The sequence below is a fragment of the Daldinia decipiens genome (assembly GCF_022478715.1).
Source record: "Daldinia decipiens strain CBS 113046 unplaced genomic scaffold F4813scaffold_21, whole genome shotgun sequence".
NCBI classification, from domain to species: domain Eukaryota; kingdom Fungi; phylum Ascomycota; class Sordariomycetes; order Xylariales; family Hypoxylaceae; genus Daldinia; species Daldinia decipiens.
The window spans coordinates 66,471-83,006 of NW_026054564.1; the positions used below are offsets into that span (position 1 = coordinate 66,471).

Here is a 16,536-nt window from a genome sequence, read left to right on the forward strand (position 1 = left end):
GGGTTACAAGGCTACCCTCTTTACCCCCCCCCCCCCCCGACGTTCCAACTCCTCGGAGTAGAATGGGACTAAGTGGGAAAAGTCGTTTCTTTTACGTACGTCCTTAGGTTAGGGACTTCTAACCAAGCGACCGAGTTAGTGGAGTTGAGAATTTCAATCAGGACCGACCCAGAAGCTACCTGATACCTAACCGAGTTAAGCCGATCGTATCAAAACTTATAAAAGACGTTGACATGATGATGGTAGCCCATTGCTCAACTATACTCTTAGCGGATGGTGAGACAACCCTTGCATATTTATAGCTCGTGATATCTTACATATGGTGAAATATGACGAAGGTAAGTGAAATAGATTGAAGGTGGGCGACAACTTGAATTAGGTACTTGCATGCTTCTAAAAGATGTATAGGTAGCCTTTGTGTCTCAGAAGATACATGCATCTAGGTTAGGTACTTTATTTTTATTTATGTACATACAGAGGTTCATCAAGCCTTTACGGAAGCGAGCGGGGATAAGTTCTGGACCCTACAGTGGCCCTAGACCAGATATCGCGTTAGCTGCATGTGTAACCCCGGCCTGGCGCTGAGACCGTCACCTGCTCGCGGCGCAATCCTGTCATTGTCGACGACCAATAAACTTGCCCAAATCCATCCCCCACCATCTCCTCGTCTATGTATGTACCTAGTCCTCGCTTTTTTCCTGGAGCTCACCGTCGGGAGTCAAAAGTAATCTGGCATCGAACCCGGGCTGATTCCTGTTCGCCAGACATGTCGGGTTAAATGAAGCTCCGTACAAATCATCCCGCAACTTTCCTCCCACGTTTGGTCGTTAGCTTCAGTCTAATATTGCTTGCGACTACATAGCCTGCTTGCGAGGCCTTCTAGTGGGCCGTTGACGGAATCCATCGAATCTTTCGCGCGGGTTTTGTTCTTCTCCTCAGAAATGTGTTGACCAACGTCCTCGAAACGCTTCACGCTGCGCGATCGCAGTATCGACGAAAACTGTCGCAGCGACGCAAGATCATTCGAGAATAGGTTTGGCTAGCATAATTTTTGGGGTGTTGTAGCCTCGTAGCGAAATACAGTGAACTCGCGAACCTAATCGCGGCAGCGACTATAATTATCTTTCGACGGTTTGACGGCCGCCATTGTTAGGCATGGCCATGATGGACCCAAGCGCTTGGAATGGACAAGACCAGCCCATGTCTTCGGCCGGCGAAGATGACTTTCAACAATTTCTTGAGATGGGAGGCATGTCTAATTTGGAAGACGGTCTGCAATTTGATTTCCATGACTTCAACGGTGTCAATGGCGCCTCGATGATGCATCAGCCTCACGACGATTCCATTGATACTCCGATGAGCAACTCGAATGTACCAACGATTATTGCGAGAAATGACATGGGACCGCAGAGCCAGATGTCTCCCATGACGTCTGCTCCGAGTCACCCAGGGATTCCAACCCAAATGATGCCTCAGCACCACACATCCTCTGATGCCATCTCCGAGATAGATGCGCAGATACAGTTCCTGCAGCAGCAAAGGCTACAACAACAAAGAAGACAGCTAGAGGAGCAGCAGAGGCAGTTTCGGGAGCAGCAAGCCGCTTTCTATGCCCAGCAGCATAGAAACATGGTACCGCCGACCCCGCAAAGCCTCGAGATACAGGCAGCAACCCAATTCTTCGCCTCGCAAGACCAAGCGCACTCTTCGGGCATGTTCGATGGATACCATCAACATCTAAAGGACCCACAAGATGCATGTCACTTCCCCCCAGCCTTGAATATCGTTGGCTGACCGTTCAGCAGATGGCCTTCACCCCGCTAGTATCTCCTGCGGTAACGCCCCTTGAGCCTCACTTCCCAGTTGACCCTGGATTTTCCCAGTCGGGGCCCTACTTCAGCCCATTGACCTCTCCTGCACTACATGCGCAGAATGATTCTGCGTCGACATTTGACCATAGGCACTCGGGTCACACTACGAACTCCCCCATCGAAATGGACATCGAGCCATCTCTAGCGCAAAGCGGCACGGCAAATTTATCCAAGAAGGTACGCAAAAGCAATGCCACCAAGGCGAGAAAGTCGAACGTCCGACAGTCTCCGATCACAAAACCTCAAAGACGGAAAACGGCTTCGACTCCCATAATCAATGCTCAGGTTCTTAGCGAATTAGCCGAATCTGCAGCCAAGAGCTCAGAACACCCCCCACAACCCAAGTCAGTCTCGGCAGTGTCGACGGAGGAATCGGAGAATGCCTCAGTATCCCCGGAAGCTCTTGAGATGCCCCCTCCTCCTCTTCCTCTACCACGTTCCGCCAGGCAATCTCCGTATATTCAGCCGCAGACTAACGGGGGCACGGCGCCTTTGGTGTTACCTACCTCCTTGGGCGGGAAGCCGTCGCCCGCAACTCCCGCTTCACTTTTTAGAATATCACCGAAGAGCAAGTCGGCTGACCCGAATAATCCCGAGCACGGCGGTTCCGAGCATATAGAAAGCTTCGAACTTCCCGAATCGGTTAACTTCTCCAAGCCCGACTTACCTTTGATCGACACTCAACAACCGGTAGAACTGTCTCCCGAAGTAGAGACGGCAAAGACGTCTACGTTCCAGTCTCTTCCGTCTCCTGTTCTCCCCAAGCCAACGCGCTCGGCAACAGCATCAGCAACGCAGAGTCCTCAGCTCACTCCCAAATCCACCACCCCTAACCCTAGAAAGACTCCGTTGATAGCTCCGAGAGGTCCTAAGAAGAGACCTAGTATTAGTTCTGTTTCGCCGGCTCTACGGCCGAAAATATCCCCGAGTATCAAGCCGCTGCTCCCTGGGACGCCTGGCCTGTCTGCAGAAGATTCCGCATCGAGGCTACTAACATCCAAATCAAATTACCAGAACATATTGGAAGGGAATACCGTCCCAGGAGTTTCGTATCCGAGCGAGCTGTCCACAAACCTAACTTCGAAACGGACTTCGCACAAAATTGCAGAACAAGGGCGTCGAAACCGTATCAACTCAGCACTCCAAGAGATTGCAACTTTACTACCAACGAATGTTGCTAGAGAGCTAAGTGAAGGCGATGGCGAGGCTGGGAGCGGGGAAAAGAAGGACGGCAAGCAATCTAGCGCGCCGAATAGTAAGGCTAGCACGGTGGAGTTGGCAATCGTATACATCAAGCAATTACAACAAGAAATAGCCGAAGCGAATAGAAGAGCAGACGAAGCCGAGAAGAAACTTGAGGAGAAAGCGACAGCGAGTTGACAATGGCCGGATGGCGAGGACCGGGGGACGGAGCCTCTGTTTACTAAAAGTTAGCATCTATCGGTTTACTTATACTGTTGGCGTACCAGCCTGCTATACCAATTAGAAGGCACGTTGCTAGCCGACATTTTCTATGGGAAGAATATAATATGAATATCCCTAGCTAGTAATCACCTAATGAAGTTAAAATGTACTGTCATATATATTTTGTGAGAGAGTAGCATTTTATAATATGAAAGGAGGTGGTCACTGCTGTAGTAGAGCGTTACGACGATCATGGTGGGAAGCATTAATGAGAAAGTTGGAAGTTTTGTATCTATAACTATCACGAAGATTGTACAGTAAACCTATCATGGACCTATGTATGATATGTGTGTTGTCGTTCTGCCAATCAAATTCATCATAGCACTGCAATAACAAAAGGCAATGCAGCCTAGAAAATAACCCTCCTAAAAGTCGGGCATTTCGATGTATGATTGGACGAGGAAATTATTGAAGTACCTAACCCTAAGTGGTACCTATCTCAGGCAAATTATGGGGCTCAAATGTAACACAATGACCTGCTTAGAGGTACCTACTAATCCGTATGTACAATACAGATCATGATCTAACCTAGGAGGTTGCCTGGTAAGGTTAGGTACATATATGTAGGTACATAGGTAGCTAATGTTTCTGTTGCCACTGCGACGGAATTTCCACTTCTTCAACTCTTTTTATCAACACAATCAATCCCCCGCTATCTTTTTCACCACCGTGCGTGTTCCCAATTTCGTCTACCATCGCTAGACCTGCTGGTGGCAGTTTAGTAGCTTTGGTGACGTTCCGAGTTAGATTTTCAACGGTGTCTAACCGAAAGCCGCATCTTTGAGTATATTCCGTTCTACGTCACCAAGTCAGAAATATCTTGGTGTGCCTAGCGGGTATCGCTCAATTATCAGGTTTAGGTGTTGAACTGTGCGAAATCACAAAGTCGCAAAGGACCCTTCTTATTCCATATACCATTCAAAGCTTGTAATATTTAATATAACATAGTCGGTGACTATCTATAAGCTACCCGCAATGTCCGACTCAGAGAGCCTCGACTATCTCCAGCCGGGCTTCGATGCGAAGACCCTTACGGTGCCCCGGCTACGATCGATTCTAGTTGCCCACAATGTTTCATATACATCAAGCGCAAAAAAGGCACAATTAATCGAAATTTTTAATGATCAGATTGTGCCTCAGTCAAAGAAAATCTTAGCTGCACGTGCGCGAGCAAAGCGCTCAAGCAAAGGCATTGTCGATGCAGAGTCACAAAGCAGCAGCAATCCTTTTGAGGAGCAGGAAGAACTTGCACCACCTCCACGTACCACTCGTCGATCAAGGTCGCCTAGGAAAGTATCTACCAGAATCAAGACAGAAGAACCGGAAGATCAACCAATGCCGCCACCGACCACAAGTCCTGCTAAACGAAAGCCTCGGGCTACAAGCCGCCCGGTTCAGGCCTCGGATACGGATACCGGTCCTGAGCCAGACAATGGCAGAACGCTCAGTAGAGTCGGACGGCCTGTTCTTGCGCCTCGAATTAAGACCGAGGAATCCAACGAAGGCTTTTTCCGACGTACTTCGGATGTTTTCACCAATGACAACCCGTTCCAAAGTGGTAGTTCCCCACCCGCTATGGATAACACCCCGAGCGTACGTCGAAGAACAGCCGGACCTGATAAATCGCGAAGCCTTAGTAGGGGCGCGCGAAGGCGAACAGAGGGCCACTCTGTTCCAAGCCATGCTGTTCCTAAAGAAGAGTCACCTGGTCTGCCTATGAGTTTCAACCCTCCATTGCCTCAGAAAACGTATCCAAAGACCCCAGAGACGCCTGTAGTCGAGGCCGGGGAAGAGTTTACCCCAGAAGAGCAACTCGATCTTATCTCAGACGAAGCCGTAAATGGTCGCGATGCTATTGCTGCTCGGCAACCCCGACGCCGGTCAAATAAGACTGGAGGTGGCACAATCTTTTCTATATTCTTTGCCACGGTCCTAAGTGTCTACGCTGGGTGGTATCGACAGGAAAAGATTGCAGTAGGTTACTGCGGCGTTGGTCAAGTTGGAAGCTCGATTCCTAATGAGATCGAAACACCTGAATGGGCGCAGTCGGTACTACCACCTCAAATTACGGTCCCGCAATCTGTCATAGACACCCTAGAGCCAGAGTGCGAACCATGTCCCCCTCATGCCTATTGCTATGCCGAATTTTCTGTACGGTGTGAGCAGGATTACCTCCTCAAACCTCACCCTCTATCGCTGGGCGGTGTCATCCCTCTTCCTCCAACATGTGAGCCTGACGGTGTCAAGGTCCGACGGGTACAGGTAGTGGCAGATAAGGCGATCGAAGAGCTTCGCGAACGAACTGCCAAGTACGAATGCGGCGAACCTGTTGATGAAGAAGGCACAAAGCTCGAGACACCGGCGATTGAGGAGCAGGAGCTGAAGGAGATTATCAATAGGAAGAGGAGCAAGAAAATGAACAATCAAGAATTTGAGGATCTCTGGGGGTCCGCGCTTGGCGAGATTAAAGCCAGAGAAGAAGTGAAGATTGAAGTCAAGGAGTAAGTAAGATATCTTTGAGCATTTATTTATCCTGCTTTATTCATATATCTCATGGAAGATGCCTGTATCACAAGTTAAGAAGTCTGACCATTTGACTAACCAGAGTCCCTCCGGCCAACTTAGAATATCCGATTCCAGAAGCGTTCCAAACACCTACTACACGTCCACCTCTCTCGCTCGAATTTCAATCACCTGCGCCGTCCGCAGATCAATCCGACTCGGGCTGGCAAGATATCGATTCCATATTAGCGTTGTGATCGCCCTGATCGTGACAGCGATTTATGCACAGTCTCGATTCAAGGCCAACCGTGCGGCGGCTGCTCAGGTACCGGCCTTAGTTGACCTAGTGCTTGAGAGGTTAGCGAACCAGAAGCGACTAGGAGATGAGGACATCGATGATCCGTGGCTCTTCCTCCCGAACCTCCGCGACGATGTCCTGAGATCGGTCCATTCGCTCTCACGACGCGAGAAGATCTGGCGGAGAGTCAAGGCAGTCGTCGAGCAGAACAGCAATGTTCGGACTGGCCAGCGGGAAGGACGCAGCGGCGAGGTCGGCAGGGCGTGGGAGTGGATTGGCCCGATGGCTGGAGACCATAGCGCCAGGCGACGGAAGAGCGGACGCACATCATTCGGACCGGATGCGGGTGTGGATTCACCAAGTAACGGAGCGGGAGATAATGCGACTCACGCACGACACCAGAAGTGGGAGGAACCAAGACCTGTCTACTAAGGGAAGGGGTTTCAGATGGAAGCCATGTGGGATAGACGGACGAACAGTTATTCAGTTTGGCTGGCGTTGTAGGCTTTGCTCATTGGTACCTTGTGACTTGACGCGATAGCTACGTGCAATCAAGTTATGGTATTCTCTTTTGTAAACGAGCTAGTTACTCTATTATGTCTAGGTATCTACCTAATGTAACCTATGATACGACAACCTTGCCCCCCAATTATGTCTTGCATCTTACCCTCTATGCGTAAACGGTGGCGTTTCCTACTCGCAATTTATATAGAGGCACAGCCGGCACTATCTCACAGTACCTATATTTACACGTGGACTTCATTGCGGCGCTGGCTCTTCTCTCGACCTAACCTAGGAGACTAGGCTAAACCTGTTTCGAAACATCTCACGCTCCGTGCCGCGTAGCACGCGTAGCAGAAATAACCCGGCCAAGATGGCCTAGTGTTTCACGGATGCGACGACGCTTATTCGTCTATCTGTCGAGGTTTCTAATTATGGGGTTGGTTGGGGTCTGAGGTTTATTGACGATGGCATGCGAGTCATGACGGGAGGAGGAGGAGGGTACGGCATTTGCGCCCGGGTTTGAGATATAAATTAGGTAGTTTGGAATACGTACTTGGGGCTAGGATAAAAATACTAGACATGATTAATCAGGCAAGGCACCATCTATAGCTGCTTGGAGTAGGAAGCTTAACATTTCTAAAATCTATAAGTTGCAAAGTCTATAGGAATAATTTACTCAGAAGAGAAGTCTATAAGTGGTATCAGAAACAATAATCTCGAGGTCAGGATTTGTACAATTAATTCTCCCGCTACTATCCAAGTACTATACACAGCACGGACCTCGCTCTTTGCTTAGAAGCCCGTGGGAATAGATCGCGTAAGAGATATTAGCTGGTAGATACACGCGTTAGACCTAGATAGATACAGGGACCTCCCCCTCATTATACCTCGCAACCGCGACGCAACTACACCGCGTCACGTCTCTCTTCTAATATCCTCTTACACCTTTCTCGCTCTCGAGCACGGTCGATAAAAAAAAACAGACAAACAAAAAAGCTAGATTCAGAACACGTTGTCGGGAGCAAAGCCAGTCGCCATCGCCTCGAGGACGGAGTCTAGTGGTATCATGCAAAAAGAACGGATGATGAGAAGGGGCAGCCGGAGAGAATAAATATAAAAACGTAAATGAATATTGCCGATGACGAGTGTCGAGAAAGTATTATGGCGCCGCCGATCTCTAGTAGGGCGCACAACGTTCGAGCGATGTACAGCACGCTGTAATTATTGAAAGTCGAATATAAAAATGTATATGTTCAAGGTTAAAAAATGCCGGCGGCTGCGCCTTTCAAATGCGAAGAGGGGTTTGCCAAGTATGTTGCGGTGGTAAAAGATGATATATCCATAGGTTTATGCTGAGCCGCGCCTAGGCAGCTTGTGGTAAATGACATCTGAACGAATGTGTGCTTTTCCGATTGAACCCTTTTTTTTTCTCCCGTGGGCGTTGTGAAGACTCGTCTATCTCTGGCCTAGCCTCCGAGTCCGAATCTAGAACTTTTGCTCCTTAAATGAGAATGGGTATAAGCGAAGGTCATGAACGGTTTCGTAAGAGTATCATTAATGTGACGAGCAATTGAAAGGGAACACCAGTCTTGAAGTATGTCGAAGGACTATTTAAACGGCTGGTTGTTGTTGTCTCCCAAGTTCAGCCAGCTCAAGTCGTTCGAGTTAGATGCCTTATCTAATGGCGGCTGGTTAGAAATACCCGTCGGGGGTCTGTTCGTGGCAGGAGGCCCAACTGTCTGATAGATACTCTGGCTATAAGTACTACTTGGAGCTCGCACATCATCCCACGTCTTTTTCGCCGTTGCCGGATCCCAGGTATCGTGGACACTGGCTGGGATGCCACTGGAATAACCCGAGGATGATGCAGTGGATATGGGCCGTTCTATTTGGCCGGACATTCCCTCTATCTGAAGATTGTGCTGCGAGATCGTCGGGCTGCTCGAGTTGACCTGGTTCAGTTCTGGTCGTCCTTTTGGGACTTGTAAGGCCGGTATAGATAGGACTGGTATGGTGACGGAATCCTGCGTTAGGCGGTTTTTATTCGAGTAGAAAGAACTTGGTTCGGAACCATCTCCACGTTGTGAGTTGCTATTCCCGAGGCCAATAGCGGATATCGCGCTGCCATCAGACCAGTATCGATTCCAGCCAGAGCTCCTTCTCATAGAATCATCTACATTATCTACTGCTGGTCGAGGTCGCGGGTTTGGCTCGTTGGCGTTAGCAGAAAACGACACGCCCTTCTCATCACTTGAGAGGAACTCCGGCTCCGAATTCGTTTGAGGCTGCGGTCGGCTAATGGTACTCTTGAACTGCTTACTAAAGATGCTGTTGATAGAACTGCGCTTCGTTTCGTTGCTCGTTTTGCGCTGTACGGCAGGTTTCTGCACCTTACCCATCAAGATAGCCATTGATGAGAATGAACCCACGGAGTCCTGTGGAACGTGCCCTTGGAAATGTCCACCCGAAGTTTTCGCTACTTCCCGTTCGAAGTCAGCCTTCTCATCCGGTATCCCACTGGCTCTTCGCGCGTGTCCTGCATCAACATGATTTTGTCGCTTCCGAAGATGCTTGATCCAGAATAGCAAGCCTAGTAAGATAATCGCGAAGCCAAAGATGGTTCCAAGCACTATACCTAGTAGAGTTGTCGGAGGAAGTACGCTATCTTCAGCTGCAGGCGTAGTAGAAACAGGAGTGGTAGAAACAGGAGTGGTAGAAACAGGAGTAGTAGCGGCGGCAGTAGGAGCTTCAGTGGAGGTAGTCGAGGGCGCAAGAGTGGAGGAAGAGATTGATGATGAAGTCGATGGCGTTGACTCGATAAAAAACCCCTTTTGTTGCCCAAGTACGGCCGTTGCGTTCTTCCAACTGTTCTGTTTCGCGTTGAACATGCACAATATCTCGGCATCGTTCCCACCTAATATTACTACTAAACCATTCGCATCAGTAGCTATGGAATAGTCATTTCGCGTGCTTTGGGGGACCAGAGTTGAGTTATATTTTGGCCAGTTATCCGCAGTAAGTGCTCGCTTCTCAACAGCAGCACCATTATCCGTTACGACGGGAGCCGCGTCGGCTATAGGGAGACCATTGCCATTCAACAGCATCGTCCTGTTGACAGTGTTCGGCGAGGTGCTCATATCGAACGTATAGAGATGTTTGCTACCGTCATCACCGGCCACGATAGCCGCCTTCACCAATGTGGAATTCTTAGGTAACGGCTCTGCTAAGGTTATTCCTGGGTCAGTCCACGAGGCAACCGGATCAAAAAGCACCACTCGCGTGTTAGTCGGGTTGCCACCGATCATGACTGCTTGTGTTTCCGACCATGGAAGAATTATTGGCGCGATTCCCGGTGGGGAGAGGGGAGACTGAAAGGCTAACACAGAGTATGGCTTAGATGCCCCGACTGTGAAGGTCTGGGAAGATAACCCTGGTTTCCCATCAGTCGATCCCGAATAGACCAAAATCGAATCGCTGCTGTTGATGTACGCCGCGCTGTGGTATACCCGATTTTGCGTCACATTCACCTCTGGGGCTATAGTCTCCCATTTTTTAGTCGAGTATGTGAACTTCTGAAGACCCGGGTAGTCGGACGATTCCGACTTTCCACCAACAACAAACAGCGCGGCTTTCGAGGAATCCTTTGGTGTCGATCCAACACAGACGGCACCTTCAACAGAATGTCCACTGGCCAATTTTTTCCATTCTGCCCCATCCTCCAATTTCAACGACTCAAGTCCGGCGGCCGAGTAGGAATATAAAGTATTATCGAATATGACGCTGCATGCGCCTGTTAATGGCAACAGCGGTTCTGGAAGTGACATGGTATGATATAAACCCCCAACAAACCCGATGTGATGACTCCGAATAAATGAGCGACAATGAGACCAGATACAGTGGCCTCCAGATTACCGTCGCTTATCAAAAGGGCATGATCATCTGTTAAAAGAGTGGAATAGGGTTTGGTATTGTTGGAGTTGGCTGTCGATATTGCGTCTTGGTTAGGGAATTGTAGCACGATGCCTATAACATCCGTCGGTATATAAATATCTATTAAAACCAGGTGGCGATCTCTTGATCGTATTGGAATTGGCGATGAAGAGACCAAGCTGCTTGGCTTAGTTGAGGAACTACTAGAGCAATCCGATGCCGAAGGGAGGCCTGTCACTGTCGAGATACTGGCTAGGGCTTTACGAGGTGTAGCAAAGCTAACTCGATGCTAGAAGGCCGGCCCACGTAGGACAACACGATCTGCAGAACAAAGTTTGGTGGTTCCCTAAGAGAAAATGATGTTTCCGTCCCGTAGTAGTCAAATGGAGAAAACAGAACGAGAGAAGGATGGAAACGGCCGATCTATCTCCTGACGGGCGTGGTGTCGCAGGTTGTCAAGGTATCTAAAGCCTAGCGGATCAATACACGCCGACAGGTCTAGGTTAGTTGCTTAGTTGCTTTGCCTAAAAGTGCAACCCACTTCCGTAGTAGGATGGATTATTTAGATGTGCCGCAATATCGAAATATTCATGCGCCAGCCTATATGTAAAAGGGGAGGTTTACAGAAAGATTATGGAAGACGACGATTAGACGGCTGGTGGATCAAGACGCTGACGAGCGAATCCTATGGAGTGAAGGATGAAGGAAGATAAGGAGAGGATACCACAGCAATGGGATGGTCCCGAAAGAGAGGCAGGCTGTAGTAGCAAGAAAGAGCAAGGCTTCGGCGAGCTGCTCAAAAGAGAAAACGTGTGAGAGGGTGAAAGAAAGTTACACTCTTTGTTTGCGGTCGAGCATTTCGATGAGAAGGACGGGAATACGACAGGGGGGAGCGGACCAGGACCCCCCGGTTGTTGTGGATCTCCTATATCCTGATCGAATAGGAACATAGCAATCGTCAGGGGACAGGCGATTGAAGGGTAAGCTACTGAGATAGCGTCAGGTACCTCCAACGACCAAGATACGTGAAATACGTCTGGCAGAGCGGGAATAGGTTAGGCGCTGCAAGGTACCCCAACGGGGCTGCAGTACATGCAATTACCCTGTGGCTGGGCATGTAAAGCGTGCCATACATGGTGGATCCGGTACTACATGAAGTTTAGTGGTTGCTGGCAGAAAAAGGGGTAGACTTCTCTTTTAACCCCTGCTCATATGACCATCTGGTGGAGAGACTTTCTCGCGTGGTTATGGGTTCGAGCGAAGGATCCAGCGAGCAATTTGGCATCGTTTCGCTCAGTCCGAAGTTGTTTGTTTCTTGACGAGGTTATTTAGCATGTTCAGCGGTATTTCAGTTTACCATAGTATATAAAAATCCCATATATAGTTGCTTTCTTTGTATGTATAAAATGATACATTGTTAGATGATACATCTGTAGGTCGTGCGGAAAGGTTTGAATCGCCTCGTATGAAAAGGACGAAAGGTTGGGGGCAGTACATACATACATATGTACATAGGAAGTGAGAACCTAGTGACTGGGTAAAACAAATGATGGAATTGTCCAATGGAACCCAACTTTCATAGCATGATCTCTGGATACGTTGTTTCTTACAGATAAACTTTACCTATTAGAGTTCGAACACGACGGGCACTAACCTACAAAAGAAGGCGTACATATTGTGAAACTCTGACCCCACCACGTGCTAAACTCATAGTGCAATGGTGTGCAGTGCTTTGCAGTGCCTTGCAGTGCCTGATATGCGCTAGGCAACCTCGTGTGCGACACTTGATTGGCCACTGAAGAAGCCGGTAGTATTTGTCGGAAATCGCTACCGATTAATTCAGGGCTCTTGCTTACTGCGCAATAACTGATTGAATATGCAGTTACCATCGCTGAATTCTGCTGCTTTCAGCTTAGAGATTCTATAATTATTACAACTAAACAACGTGGATAGTATGGAATATATATTTACGATGTTGGATATCTCTGAGAGTTGGTCAAAATTTATCGCGGTTTGAAAAACGCGGCAAGTTGTACCTAGAAAGCCGTTTGCATCAGAAACATCAGAAACATCAGAAACATCATGTGGTTTGTCATGTTTGCCCAACGACCCTGAACATGCGACAACTGCTATTCTAGGCTAAGAAGCCATGTCTCATCTTTAAAGTTACGCCAACTTTATGCTAGATTCTATTCATATCGTACTGGTCGAATATCACATTTACTTTACTATGGAATATATGCTTGCTAACTCAGCCAAATTTAAAAAGAAAAGGACAGCCATGTCGTCATCCCGTAATAATGATTTATTTCAGCAGCATATTGGATCTCTACCGGGGACCACGCAAATCCACAGCATCTATCGAGATGAGGCATGACTACTGCAGCCTGCAGCCTGCAGCCTGCAACCTGCAACCTGCAACCTGCAACCTGCAGTGCCGGCCACCGTTATTATTCGTAAGCGCCGAGCTGCGAAACATCACTGCGAGTTTCTAGACATCGCTTTACCTCACCAACCAATTATCACCTTAAAATGCCTTCTTCCATTGCAATTCCGCTTAATTCTCCCCGGGCGCCAGCAAACTTAAAAGCGCGCGGCATCAAGTCTTAATGAGCACACGGATATTGGTTGTCCTTTATCCACTGGCTCCGGAATCTTCCCGATAGTTACATCACGGGCAACTAGTTTAGGTATTTACATTTCATCAGCATCAGCGGCCGTCTACGTCAACGATACTAGTCTACTTCACGAGATAAATAGGGAATATTTATAAGCGCGTTTAATATTTTCTTATTAACTGATTTATTCTTTATGCGCGAAACTTCGCCAAGACGTAGTTGAATCTGGCGGTTTCTAACCTCCAGTCAATGAGAGCTCGACACCCGCGTGTTTCTGTATGGGGAGTCTCAGTCTGACCGAGGGAGTCGTCTCTGGACTCGAGAATTCTGCTCCGACCTCGCTTTCTTGAGGTCATGACCTGACTCCTTTCTTGTATATACATAGCTACGCGCAGACGTAGCCTGCCTAGCAAGATCCCATAATCATTGTACAACGTAAAGACTCATAAACCATGAACTCCTAAGCCTATGCACCATTTCTGCGAGTGAAAATTCCGAGCCAACCCAATCTAAACCCCGTCATCAGTTCTATTGAGACGTCGTAACGAAGGCGTTGGCTGGTAATTGCGCCTATCACATCGCTGGTTAGCTCAAATTTCATCAATGCTATACGGGGCGTGCTTACTCTTTTTTCGTTGAACATAAGGAGGGCTTGATCAAAATTCCAGTTGGCCCCGTCCAAACAGAATTTTGAGTATTCCGGAGTCATGCCCGTTCGTTTGCAAAGCTCAATCACCATTTGTTGCTGCAACTCTGCGTCCGGCTGCGCTATCGGCTGCGCTATCGGTTGGGCCGTCGGTTCCGGCGTTGAGCCTGGCGGCGGGTTGAAGGCTCTGACGGAAAGCATGTCGCTGATGACGCGGATGGGATTTCTACCCGGAGCACCAGGGCCTAGAACGAAGGTGCGAGAGAAGCTTCGCTTGGCCGTCTTCATAGTACCAGGCTCTTGATCCTCGAATTCTCCATGTATGGTGATGACCATTCCATCTACACCCACCGGGCTCTGGCCAGCTGGGTCGGGGAGGCCGTGGACGGGGTGGCAATCGACAATGTACTTGTTAAATTCAACCACTAGATCAGGGTGCCGCGTAGGAGGGAGTTGTTGCCATGCGCTTTGGATAAGATGTGTTCCGACGAATAAACGCTGTATTCTAGTAGAGGTATGGGTGATCTTGTTGTGATTACGGGAGAATTTAATATATCCGCCCCAGCCGGGTGTCTGGATGTTCTGTGGGTGTGGAGAGCTGTTGATAACAGCGATAGAAAAGGTGCTCTCGTTGTCGTAGTACTTGGCCGCCAGGTTATGTCGATCAACATCGTACATTGACATGAACTCCCTAATGAAAGCTTCGCCAATGCCATTGATATCCCGAAAGTCAGCACCGTGCTGCGGAATTGGGGTGGGCCGAGATGCAGCTTCCATTGCGGCTACTTGTTCCGGGGTTCTAACCTGGATACCGCTAAGGTTTTGTAGTCGAGGAAACCAGTTTATTAGCTCTGCTGCGTAGTTAGGATTTGCCGTCTCGATGGGGTTATCATTCAGGAGGAGAGTTTCGAGCTTCCTAAGACGATATCGCCACTTTTGAAGACCTTTTAAATCCTTGAAGTGGTTTCGGCTCAAGTCCAAGTTGACTAGGTCAGGGAAAGTTTCAGTCAACGACATGATCTGAAAGACGTCATCGATGTTGTTGCCTGCGAGGCTGACACTAACGACAGCGTCTCGTTTATCCTGGGCCGTCTTAAATAACCCATCACACACAGCCATTAGTGCGCGAAACAGCTTCTCGGGTTTACTCTCGCCACTGAAGAAACCCATCTGGTTGAGCCCGGCATCTTCGCCGAGGGCAGATAGATTTAGCAGCTTCGCGCTACCGTCGTATCGGAGGCTAAGGACGTTACGAAGCGCATCTTTTACCTCGAGAGCGGTCGAGGACATATTATTCTGGCTAGCCGGAGGCAATTCACCTGAAACTTCCGTGATGGTAAGAGTTGTACCGGCAAATGCGAATCCATTCAGCTTAAGAATTTCTTCCCCGTCTTCCTTGCTTGTGATGATGTATACAAAGTCACCATTGATGTGTGACTGCTAGACGTTAGCAAGGTAATGAAACCTTGATAATGCTCTAGGAATCCGGGATAGGTATGCGGCTCGGTTTAAGATTGTCTCTCCTCGTTTTTGCGAGCTATACGGCATGATAACGAATGCGGAGAATTTGTGTCGCTGCGTAACCCCCCAGATTCTCGGACGGAATGCAATCACATACCTTCTTAATCCTTATGTTTCGTATAGTCTTCGAGACGGCCTGAGCTTTTCGTTCCAAGAAGGTCAACAACTCTTTGAGGCCGCCTCCTTCGTTACCGGCCGCCTTGCTGGACTTGAGACCCTGAACTTGGAGTGTCATCGTATTCGGCGCGTTGACTTGGCGGGTGCCTTTAAAGGCTTTAGCCCCCGCAGACATTCCGGTAGCGATGCGGGAAGAGAGGCTACCACCAGTTCCGTTGAAGACTCGTTGTATTATTTGCTGCGTCTTCACGTTTGGTCTCGGTGCGCGGGATCCGTTCGGTGCCGATCGTGTGGATCGAGGTGTCGTGGTAGGATCGTGCGCTTCGGTGCGCTTCGCCTTCCGAGCGTTACGGTTGGCTGCGCCGGGAACATCCATATCGAGGTCGCCATCTTTGTCCACTCTGCCTGAAGCATTGCTACGACGCTTAGATATTCCACCTCTGGAAGCCGCATTCGCACCATTCGCACCACCTCGGGTGTTGCGTGGGCCAGTAGGGGCAGATCCCTTTCGGGGACCAGAGGGCGCCATTGTTCGTCGTATGAGAAGCGAGCGAAACCCGCGAAAACTCTGCGTAGAGAAACAGATTCAGAAGCGATAAGAGGCGCAGAGGTTGCTACTCTAATAGAGGAACAAGGAAGTGGCTGTAAATGATCTGGAGATGATGCTTTATGAATGGTTGCAGAAAAGTCGTCAATAATTGACGATCTTCAGGCAAGGCTGGCAAACCATGAATTGCAGATGGACGGATGGCGTTGCCTAGAAAAGGTTGTTGTAGTTGCGAAAGTTGTGAACCCACCCGAGGCAAGTCAAGAAATTGAAGTAAAGGCTAAAATATTTTCTCTCGTAGTATTTTACGAGAGAAATGGTAGAATAAGCCTTTAGGTTCGTTGCATCCTTTGGGGTGGTAAACAAGGGAAAGATGAAAGATGTAAAGGCTGTGACGTTCGAAACAAAGGCTGACGAGAAATCAAGACACCGGAGGTTGATACCTAGCGCGCACAGACCACTAAGGATGACTGATATGTATGTTACCTAAGATTGACTCACTACCTCAGGTCAGCAGT

The 16,536-nt window shown here is 48.8% G+C and overlaps 4 protein-coding genes across 4 annotated transcripts; 2 read left to right on the forward strand and 2 right to left on the reverse strand.

Annotated features, from left to right (window-relative positions):
* Window positions 1–471: 471 nt before the first annotated feature.
* On the forward strand, window positions 472–3,614 carry F4813DRAFT_362665 (helix-loop-helix DNA-binding domain-containing protein). The gene is made up of 2 exons (XM_049243646.1): window positions 472–1,755; window positions 1,806–3,614. Exons 1-2 carry the CDS (start codon window positions 1,156–1,158, stop codon window positions 3,249–3,251), a joined length of 2,046 nt encoding a protein of 681 aa, XP_049098615.1. The 5' UTR covers window positions 472–1,155; the 3' UTR covers window positions 3,252–3,614.
* A 325-nt stretch (window positions 3,615–3,939) lies between these two features.
* F4813DRAFT_362666 (Man1-Src1p-C-terminal domain-containing protein) lies at window positions 3,940–7,256 on the forward strand. Its single transcript, XM_049243647.1, has 2 exons — window positions 3,940–5,836; window positions 5,961–7,256. The coding sequence occupies exons 1-2, from the start codon at window positions 4,311–4,313 to the stop codon at window positions 6,565–6,567; spliced, it is 2,133 nt and encodes a 710-aa protein (XP_049098616.1). The 5' UTR covers window positions 3,940–4,310; the 3' UTR covers window positions 6,568–7,256.
* Window positions 7,257–8,246: 990 nt separating this feature from the next.
* Window positions 8,247–10,463, reverse strand: F4813DRAFT_390360 (uncharacterized protein; the record flags this gene model as incomplete). Its single annotated transcript, XM_049247003.1, has 1 exon — window positions 8,247–10,463. The coding sequence occupies one exon, from the start codon at window positions 10,461–10,463 to the stop codon at window positions 8,247–8,249; it is 2,217 nt and encodes a 738-aa protein (XP_049098617.1).
* A 2,787-nt stretch (window positions 10,464–13,250) lies between these two features.
* On the reverse strand, window positions 13,251–16,519 carry F4813DRAFT_362673 (NTF2-like protein). Its single transcript, XM_049243648.1, has 3 exons — window positions 15,452–16,519; window positions 13,813–15,270; window positions 13,251–13,757 (listed from the first exon to the last, which is right to left on the reverse strand). Exons 1-3 carry the CDS (start codon window positions 15,998–16,000, stop codon window positions 13,716–13,718), a joined length of 2,049 nt encoding a protein of 682 aa, XP_049098618.1. The 5' UTR covers window positions 16,001–16,519; the 3' UTR covers window positions 13,251–13,715.
* Between the last annotated feature and the right edge of the window lie 17 nt (window positions 16,520–16,536).

Excerpts from the sequence above, each read along its gene's own strand:
- F4813DRAFT_362673 (XM_049243648.1), bottom strand. The coding sequence starts at position 16,000 with ATGGCGCCCTCTGGTCCCCGAAAGGGATCTGCCCCTACTGGCCCACGC. Across the intron at positions 15,271-15,451 it reads GAAACATAAGGATTAAGAAG|TCACACATCAATGGTGACTT; the intron begins GTATGTGATTGC and ends AACGTCTAGCAG. Across the intron at positions 13,758-13,812 it reads TTATGTTCAACGAAAAAAGA|GCGCAATTACCAGCCAACGC; the intron begins GTAAGCACGCCC and ends GCGATGTGATAG.
- F4813DRAFT_362666 (XM_049243647.1), top strand. The coding sequence starts at position 4,311 with ATGTCCGACTCAGAGAGCCTCGACTATCTCCAGCCGGGCTTCGATGCG. Across the intron at positions 5,837-5,960 it reads GTGAAGATTGAAGTCAAGGA|AATATCCGATTCCAGAAGCG; the intron begins GTAAGTAAGATA and ends CGGCCAACTTAG.
- F4813DRAFT_362665 (XM_049243646.1), top strand. The coding sequence starts at position 1,156 with ATGGCCATGATGGACCCAAGCGCTTGGAATGGACAAGACCAGCCCATG. Across the intron at positions 1,756-1,805 it reads ATCTAAAGGACCCACAAGAT|ATGGCCTTCACCCCGCTAGT; the intron begins GCATGTCACTTC and ends ACCGTTCAGCAG.